This window comes from Necator americanus, chromosome IV (assembly GCF_031761385.1).
Source record: "Necator americanus strain Aroian chromosome IV, whole genome shotgun sequence".
NCBI classification, from domain to species: Eukaryota; Metazoa; Nematoda; class Chromadorea; order Rhabditida; family Ancylostomatidae; genus Necator; species Necator americanus.
The window spans coordinates 12,209,738-12,220,058 of record NC_087374.1 but is presented as its reverse complement, the minus strand read 5'-3'; the positions used below and the strand labels follow the sequence as shown (position 1 = coordinate 12,220,058).

The following is a 10,321-nucleotide window of genomic DNA, read 5'->3' as shown; positions in this document are numbered from 1 at the left end:
ATGGCTATTCTTGGTGTTAACATCGGTTACGTGCTCGGATTTTCCCCTGGTCTTCTTTCACTTTGGCAGAGCTGCATGGTAAGTGCTGTTGAAGTAGACGCTCTTCAGGCGCCGCTATGCACACTTCATCGGGACAAAGTAAAAGGAAGGTAGGCGCGTCAAGTAGGAAAAGTGCGTGAGTTGTAACAGTCTCAGCCACCCAGCTGTGAAATATACGCTAATTTTTTGTTCCTCAGGAAAACCAATAGTACAAAGTCTGAGCTCTTAGACAATACTCAACGTATTTTATCAATGACCTTTGTTTCAGTAACTATAATAACAAACTTTAGGTATTCTTTGCTTTGGTCTGCTACTCGCAAACCTTCTACGTATGCATCTGGCGCTCAAAGGAATATCGAAAAGGATTCGTAGAGCAACTTCAACTCATGGTTTGCCGAAAACCTGAAAGCACTTCTGACCTCTCCAGCACAAGATTTCATGTGATACATGTTGGAACCACGCGCGAGACGATGCAGAAATGAACAGGATACGACTGGGAGTGGATACGACGTTGACTTGGATATTTTTGGGAAAGTGAAGCTAACATTTAATTTAACAATGTGATAAATAGCTTTACGTGAATACGTTGTCAATAATTGTCTTTGCTATTGCAAGATTCTATTTTTCGTATTTTACTTCCACCATTTGATGTGAATTATAAAACTATGGTCGACATTCCCTCGTAATTTAGCTGTTTTGTCCTAACATGACCTCAAAGATGTTTACACGCTAACAACAACAACGCTAACAACGCGCAACCTTTTTAGACGGTTTTGTGTGTCGAGAAAGAGAAAGAGTGGAAAAATATAGGAATCAGACGTCCACCACTGCCTCATTTTAGTGATGCGCTTTTGTGAGCTGTTCTCTAGCAGGCTAGGTACAGAGGAACCTTTTTAACAGTGTACGTACTTGTAATTACATTCAGAAGGTTTCATTTAGCGTTTCCCCTATATCACTCAGCGCTCTCCCCTTACGTCTATTTATTTCGTATACTGGGAAAAACACAACGTGGGATTTCAATCGGTGAGAAGAACTTAAACGCAGACTGTACACAAAATATTCCACATAAAGAGCGATATAAGAGATACATTGGTACATCCATCGATAGAGAGACGCGTCTGCGACAGCATTTCGCACAAAGCACTACTGTAATTAAAGGGGCCACTAGTTTCAGCAAAGCCTGAGCTCTTGACAATCCTTTAAAAACAAGATAAATTCGAGAGGTTTAACTGTGAAGTGTGTTTAAATGTGAAGCGTTACCCCGCTGAACGTTAATTTAGGATCATCGAGTGTTCTTCGTTCTGACAATACCCTCATTGTGGTAGAAGTGAAATATTTTTGGAAGCCTCACAAACCAATGTAAATCTCCGTACAGTAGTTAATGTAGTACTACTAATAGAAAATATCTGTAGCCAAAAAATCTTCAATTTTTCCGTACAATATAATAATATATAATATTATATAATATAATAATAACAATATATGATACACAGAATAGAAGAGTAGCTAAACATAGCTTTGACATCCTGAACATAGCTTTATTGCTTCATAATTGCAGCAGATGCTGACAGTGATGAAATGACACTGTCACCTGGCTAGTGACGAAGGTAAAAGTTATAACATACCATTAATTACTATTAAGTATGTTGTGTGTATTGCATGCATACTAAGTTGTTCGGAAGGCCTTGAGCAAGTTTTTTTTATTGTTCTTAGCAACTTTATTTCAAACAATAAAAACCCAACAATATTTATTCATTTCAGATCATTTATAGTTGTGCCACAAACAAACACAAGGAAGTATTGGGCGTACAGAAGGTGAGAAATCCCTACGTGATATCCTATCCCTGAGATCACGGCGCTATAATACTACGTTTGAGTGACCTAATCAACGCAGAACGGGTGAGGGACCTCAAGCAGAAGGTTAACCAACTTTTGCCATCTTCCAATGAATAACCTCTACAAGGAGAGAACGAAGACCAATTGTAGGATTGGACTCTGGAAAAAAAAAACTTGACAAAGTGGGATTCCAGTCAATAAGGTTCAAGTAAAGGCAACAGAAACGCAGCAAGAGAGAAAAAAAAAGAAACCCGCAGCTAAAAACACGGATCACCAACTACTAAGTATGGTAGCTATTAGAGAAGCACATGCTTGTGGTCTCTGAACCAAGAGAATTTAGATTTGTTCACACTTAGAATAGAAGAGGGACTTAGAACACTTAGAATGTAAGGAAATATATTTTGAACAGCGTACTTTCGAATACCTTCGAGTTTGGACTGGACGTAACTTATATAATACTAAAATAACATAACATAATATTCATCGTGGACATCTATATTCTATCCTACAGTCTATTTTTAAATATATTCAATTCTGAACATTGTTCGGTACAGGTGATGTTTCAGCAGTCGTAAGAAATAGTAGTATGGCGGCGTAATGTCCGCAATAGAAAGGGAGTTGCGCGCTAGCAACGCCCTGCAATTTTTTTTGCGACTGTCCGATGCGGTGTGCGGCCGTGCATTGTCATACAGTAAATCCAGCTATTCGCCCGCTTTTCCCCGTATTTTTTCGGTTAATTTATGGATTTGATCGACGTATACGGCTATCGTACTACTCTTCTCTATAAGAGGTATGTCATTAGTACTTTCGCGCTCTCTAAAGGGATGTTTGGTGTTGATGTGGTTCTACTTGCCTTTGCTGGCAGTTCTACGTAGCATGGAAATCAGACGGCGTGTCATGTATCGTTGTGGTAAAAAATCTGACCCTTACCATCGGTCACAAGATTTTCGAGAGACTCCTTGCGATTTGTTTGGAAGAACAGTGGTTCACTGATGTTAACGCACACTAGCATATGAGCCCTTATCAGGCAGTCGATTTGGAATCCATTTCGCCTGGACTTTTTGAAAGTTGAGGTCGTAGAAATTAACTTCGACTGAAGACTTGGAACAGTCAGACGTTGCAGTTAGCTCTCGTGTGGTGGCTATCGATAACCAACTGAACCAGCAGTTGATCGTCCTACTATTCATGCCCTTACCTAATTTTTCTGAAAAAAAAACTCTGAAATGAAATTTAGTTTCTGAAATTTCTCGATTCTTTTAGATTTAGGTAGAAGATTTTCAACCTAATAACAAGTGTTTGTTTGTTAGTGCTGGACAATAGTGTTTTGGTTATAATAGACAAGAAAATCACATCAGGTTGTAAAAGTAGCCAAATGCAGGTAAGATCTATAATAAAAACTGATTCATGGTACACACACTGAATTATCATTACTCATTACTGGTCGCAGAATGAGAACAACCTACTTATGTTCAACTTTGGGCAATGCCTTTCATTTCTTACCTTCTTTCTTACCTTTCTATGCTTAAAAACAAAATGAATGACTTCTATAAATGGTTATACAGACGTTATACAGACACGTATATTGTCCTGTATACAGACCGTATGTTGCCTTCACCCATAAATTGAGTTCAGTAGTAAAACAGTAATCAGAGAGCAGAGATACCCCAGAGAAATCTAACAATGAACTAATTCAGACGTACTTAATTGTTGTTTAGGCGACATTCAGGTCTTTTCTTTATGCTTTTTAATGAGGCAGCCCGCGGACTATGACTTTTAAGAGAATGGATGCTAAAACGAATTAATGATAAAAATAATTCTCTTTTTAAATTGCCCCGTCCTTGATTGAAATAACATAGTATTTTGTAACTATTGTTTCTTGCTTTCGCAAAGAAACTGTAATTACAGGTTAGGGTTTGCTCGTAGTTCGTAATGTAGTCTTATGGGTACATTCGTGCATTTGAGATAATACACAAAAACTTTGCCTACTTCTAAGAACTAAATGGTTTGGTGCCATTAATCCTAGTTCTATTAGTTAAATTAGATCAAAAAGAGTTCCGCACTTTCTTATACGACTCCCACTCACACTGACAATGACACCAATGCTAGGTTTTATTATTATTATTGTTTTAAATGAATGGTGATGATTTATGAACGACTCAAAGATCTCTCATCGAGATAAACAGTTGCGGTCAAAATCAAATCCGTGGAATACAATATAGTACTGCCCATGTTCGACTGTCTTTGAATCTCGGCATGTTGAAACGTAGTTTTTAATTGATTGCCTTGAGCTATAGCCAAGATTGGTATTGATCTTGTTTATTAAACAACAGCTAACGTTTCGGCATTATCGCCTTCGTCAGAGCCTGGAAAAGCAAAGCCATTAGTGATTTATCCTCTCAAGCGCCTCATCACCCTACAGAAAGCATCCAAAAGGTAGGCAAACCCAAACAGCAACACATTGGCTAATGCTTACCTCATTAGCTAGACTTAGTAGCGTAACAGACCACCACGTGCCACAACTACGAGTCACAAGGGTTTTTTTTATAGGGACCTGACGGCCCGCCCCATAGATGAAAACCCGCACAGATTTTTATATAGAGCTGGTTCCTTTGTGATCGCAATGCACGCATCTTTCTTGTTCATTTTTGGACTTTTGGCGGTGGTCCAAAATGCCTCTGGTGCTCTGCGTGTTGTGATTGATCTAAAAGTATACAGTTCGAGGTTATGAAGGTAATCCCATTCTGTATTCTTCCGATTGGGAAGTGATTCTGCGAGCTTCAAAGTAAGAATTAGTGGATTGGTATACGTATTTAGCAATTTTTGGTTCCTAGGACTAGCGACAAGCGTTAGTTATTTCCTTCAATTTCAAATATCTTTATAAATTGCTTCATTCTGCTCGTCTATGCCATTATTATCAAATTTGTGCACCACAGAGTTCAACCAGTTTAGGCACCGAGAGTAACCTAGTTTGTTCTCATCGACGACACCTGTAATAAATTAAATCCAGCGGGATTATTATGTCTTATATTGATACGATAATCGAACGACGGCTTTTCAGTATGTGAATGCACTAAGATCTTCGATCACAGGAAAATCGTGCGCATGCAAGGGACAACCGTATGTTATACGCGGGTTACAGGTCATCCTTTTTGTCTAGGTATTCTCGTGGTTCTTGTGTATATTTGATTTAACTTCATGTTAACCTCGGCTACTTATTGGTATTTTGCGTCCCTTTCATCTTGGCAGAGCAACGTGATACGTACAACCGAATCTGAAGTTCTTCAACCGGATGCATGTGATGCTACGATGCTCATTGGTTCGAGACAAAACAACGGGAAAGTGTGTCAGATAGCGAAAAGCATGCAGACGTTACGACAAATTTGCAGAAGTATTACCGACGTTTTTGTTTTTTTTTTCCTCAGGAAAAATGAGTGATACAACGTCAAACATGTGGAACAACATTCAGTTTTTTTTTTTTGGTAAAAAAAACTTAGCTGTACCAACCAAGTTTAGGTATTCTTTGCTTTGATGTGCTACTCGCAGGGCTTCTACGTATGTATCAGGAACTCGAAGGAATATCGAAATGCATTCATGGAAGAACTTAAGCTCATCATGGCTTGTCGAAAATCCGAAAGCAATTGTGATTACACAACTGTCATAATTTATGTAACACGTATTTGAACCACGCAATAGCCGAAGCACGAAAGAACAGGATATGACTGGAAGCGGAGACTTTCTCTGACTTGTATGTTTTGGCTATCGGTATGCAAAATGATAACACTTATGTGAAGCTGTCCGTCTCACTGTTCTTGTTGTTGTAGCATGACGCAATTCTTCGCACTTTACTTCTACTTTTGAAATATAAATTATTAATCTGTGATCGGTATTGTCGGTTAGAAACAGATTTGAAACATATAGTAAAGTACACGGTTTGCGTTAGGTGTTTGATCAGCTAATCTTGATGAGGTAAAGTGGACATGTTTACATGTTAATAAAGTAGCTGATTGAGATATGTAGCCCGTGAAAAGCGTAGAACAAAGGGCCCAAAGCCTCTTGAACAGTGACGCGTGTAGTGCAGCGTACGCAATGAAAACACATTGGACGTTCACCACAACGTCACTTCGTTTGTGACACGCTTCTGTCAACCGCTCTCCAGCAGACGATAACCCATCAAAATGTAATTCAGAGTACAGAGGCTCTCTGTCGAGACTTTTTTTAACATTGCAGTTGCATGACCTGACATGGAGATGGATCAGCGAATCGCGCTTGAAGTCCTCAAAAACACACTAAAGTAAGCATCCATTAGCTGCTTCTGTTTAATTTATGCATCCAAATCACTACTATCTTATACGTACACTGCATACCAGTAAAAGCATCCCGAGACTGACTTACTCGCGAGAAGAACATTAAACGCATCACTCCATCGAATCTGAGGTGGTACGGATTTCAGGTGGAGTATTCGTACACGGCATAGTAGATTATGGGGAGGAGAGTGATTCCTTCCATATCTTCCTAATTGCGTAAAAACCGCCTGGAAGATACGGCTTCGAGCGTTCTGGCGCACTTTTCTCTACGAAGAGTTCGACTGGAGCGCGCCAGCCTTGTGCGGAGCCGCATCCTCAGGGCCGTTTTTTACGGCAATTAGGAAGAAATGAACGGAATCACCTTCCTTTCCATAATCTGCTATCCCTGATAAGAATACTCCACCTGAAATCTGCACCACCTCAGATTCGTGGGTTAATGCCTTTAACAAGAACACGATACACTGAAAACTCTAGGTTAAAAGCGATATATTTGCATATCCGGTAGTACAAGTGACCTGTCTTCCACACCATTCCGACCAAACCGAACAATTAAGGAGACCGTTACCAAGAGCAATGCATTATCCCTTGACACAAACAAGCACTCAGCAGAAGTTAGTTTAGAGCTAAAGCCAAGGAGGTAAAAGGAGCCATGGAGTCTCACTGCTCAATCTGTTGACATATTTGAACCAATCCTTATAAAGTCACATGTTCTGAGGCATCGTATACTGTCCGGGATCAGACGTAAGGTGCACTGAATAAAGCTTTGACCTTGTTATTATCTCATCACTGCAGCAAACGCTGACCTGACAGTGGTAGCGGTTAGCCCCGGAAACCATACTATTAATACATATCATCATCACCTACTATTAACCATTTGCACTCGGTTGTAGCCGTAATTGCGACATTAGGAACATGTACTTTATATTCCCTGTCACCGTAGCGGCGACACTTCGTTTGGCTTTTGTCAGCACTTCCAAATGAAATGAAATAAAATTTATTCATTCCTATAGGTTTCTGCAGTGCATTTCTACTTTTTTCAACTTTTTTTAGTTCACATATTACGGAAAAGAAAGGAGACTGTGTTGTATTTTTTAACAAATAAGAAAGAAAACGATACAAGACTAGCGAGTTGCGTGATACTTGTCCTTGGAAGCCTCTGGTGTATATGGGTGACTGCTTCCAAAAAAATATCAAACTTTTAGAAATTTCAAATTATAAATAGTTTATTTTGTTGCAATATTATAAACTAAAATTTATTAGTAGTGGTGTTTACAACAAATAAATAGTACTGCAATAATTGTATTCTCTGCTTTATAAAATATATGACTTAGGACTAGCATACCATTTGTAACGAAAAAGTCCAGGAGTTCCTGGTGTTCCATTTGCCTGACTAAACTGGAGTGGAAACGGTTAGCTATATTCTGTATATAGAAACTATAGTTGTACGTGTATAAGATGGCCGGCGCCGAGTATATACACTGATAGTTGGGGCCCACTCCAGTCAATGCCATAGGCAATGCATAGAATAAGAAGCGTGAGAAATTATTCTGAATTTTGTCCAAACCTCCATTCTTGTTCGTCAACAGTGCTAATATAAAATAATGTGAACATAACGAGCGCCTCGATTGCGGGAATGTTCAGGCAGCAGCGTGGATTATAAAACGGTTGTGACTGTACGGAGTTTTCGACTGGGTTCAACAGAGGAGGTTGTATGCATCAGAAGAAAAGAAAATAATTTACGTAAATTGACTAAATTGTAATTGCGTGGTTACAGTGACTACAACTAAAAATGGTGAAACTATACAAATATTTTCATTTGCGTTTTGCCCTTAAAAAAACGCACAAAGTAGTTATTCTTGCGCTGAGAGATGAGAAAACAAGCTTCACAAAGCGACGAAAGTAATGATCGTCGACTGAAGCCTTGATATTGTCCAACACAAGTTCATTGACAGTAGTTCATCTTATAAAATAAGCAAGAAATTATACAGGAACTAGACTCAGACATCAGACTTCTTCTGGTGTAAACCTCGTCTCCTTCACTGATCAATAGAAGCTAAATGTAGCGGCATTTTCCCAAAAAGTTGAATTTGTATTTTTCTAACGACGCTCCTTTCATTCTTTCGTTTCAGAACTTTAAACATTCACGAAATGATCATGAAGTGAAGTAACAATTTCATGGCCTCTTCCTAAAGTCTTCAGTGCTACATTTGGAGGGTATTCAAACTTGATTGTACACCCATTTATGTTTCTTAGATTCCGCAAAAATTTCGAAACATAATGCGAAGCATGGGAGGGGGTCCAGCGCAGTCGCTCGTTAGAGATTCGAATCCGCCGTCGTGTTCACCAAGCCTTTCATCCATCGGGGTCGATAAATTGGTATCAGACTTGTTTGGGAGGATAAAAACACTGACTTGACACACCGGCTAGCTACCGCCAGTCATTATTTAGGACAGTTACACGATCGTAAACCTCGGACGATTCTGAATTTAAGTGAACGTGGGGGCGCATCCCAAGCGGATTGATTAGCGCCATACAATTTATTTTTTATTCTCTTCTCGAAGCATGAGTTCCCTTCTCTTTCTCCTCAACAATTAGAGTCATCATCGTACTGATAAAGGTAAGGTTCCAAGATCATGTCAACTACTTTTTAAGCAGCCGGTTTCATTCTTGTTGTCAATCCCTGAAAAAAGCATGTTGGCTGCCTTATGGGGCAAAGGTGCGGTGGGAGTAGAGTCGCGTTTGAGTATATAGGAGTGGAACGCCACGCCAAGCACTTTGCAATAAAATAGTTCACAACGTTTCGTGTGTTTCTTGACAAGTTCACTTAAAAAGAAATAAACTATAAAATGGGGTGGGACCCGTCTCACCCAAATACCATAATAACGTCCCACCCCATAATAACGGATATTGGCGCCCGCGCATCAGTTCGGCGTCGTAGGACCCACCGCACCCCATAACAACGGTTATTGGCGTCGGCGCACCATTTCGACGTCATATGGGACCCGTCCCACCCCGTTTTATAGCTTTCTGGCGGAGACACACTAAATCGATGCGGTAGGACCCGTTTCACCCTAATTTACAGTTTGCAGCACACACACACACACACACACACACACACACACACACACACACACACACACACACACACACACACACACACACACACACACACACACACACACACACACACACACACACACACACACACACACACACACACACACACACACACACGTGCGTGAAGGGATAAGACTGTTATTATATAGCATGATACTAGATTTTACACCACAAGGCTGCTTAACTATCTTGCTTCTGCAAGTAAGGTAATGTGAGTTTTACAGCGGAATTAGATTTTTTTCTCACACAGGTGTAATCGCTGACATTGTTTCATTTTGACGTTGGTAAAAAAAAAGAGTTCTCCCACACCTAAATATTTCATAAATGAGATCTTCTGAGACAATCCCATCAATGTGCAAGGTACGAGGGGATTTAAAAATTTTAAACTTTCCAAAATTTCTTCTTATGAGATAAGCAAGATGTTATACAAGAATATTAGGTCTTACACCGTAACGCTGCTCAACTATTATGTTTCTGCAACTAGTCTAACGTGAATTTTATAGCAGAATTGGTTTTTTTTTTCTAACTGGGAAAGAAATTCAAAGAAGTCATTCATAGCACAATCATTCCGTTGAAATTATAAGATGTTTTAACCTTGTTGTAATTGGTGACGCTCCCATGGCTCTAATACCCTATAGGACCAAAAAGTGAAGTTTGAGACGTTTTTACTTTTAAACGAATCTTACATAGAAATAATCACGGTAGTATGCCCCCGCTTCGAACTTCCGCATTTTCTTTTCCTGAATTGTGACAGTCAGTACTTTCCTGGGCCAGAGTAGCGGAATGCTCCCTGCCTCCCATTATAGATCGACACAAAGGAATTCTTTTTTGTTAGATAGATATCACTGGTTTGGTTTTCCCTCGCGAGTCATTTCAGGAGGGGCATACTTGTTCGTTGACCTAAACGATTCCAAATTGATGTCAAAATCATTGGCGCATTCCGCAAAAGATTTTATCCAAATCCAATACAATCCAGAACTGTGGAATACTCTCAAGTTTGCCTAAAATTCAGCAGTTTGGTCGTT

The 10,321-nt window shown here is 39.6% G+C and overlaps 1 protein-coding gene across 1 annotated transcript; it reads left to right on the top strand.

Annotated features, from left to right (window-relative positions):
• Positions 1-411, top strand: RB195_001031 (uncharacterized protein; the record flags this gene model as incomplete). Its single annotated transcript, XM_064197621.1, has 2 exons — positions 1-149; positions 330-411. The coding sequence occupies 2 exons, from the start codon at positions 1-3 to the stop codon at positions 409-411; spliced, it is 231 nt and encodes a 76-aa protein (XP_064053502.1).
• Positions 412-10,321: the final 9,910 nt, after the last annotated feature.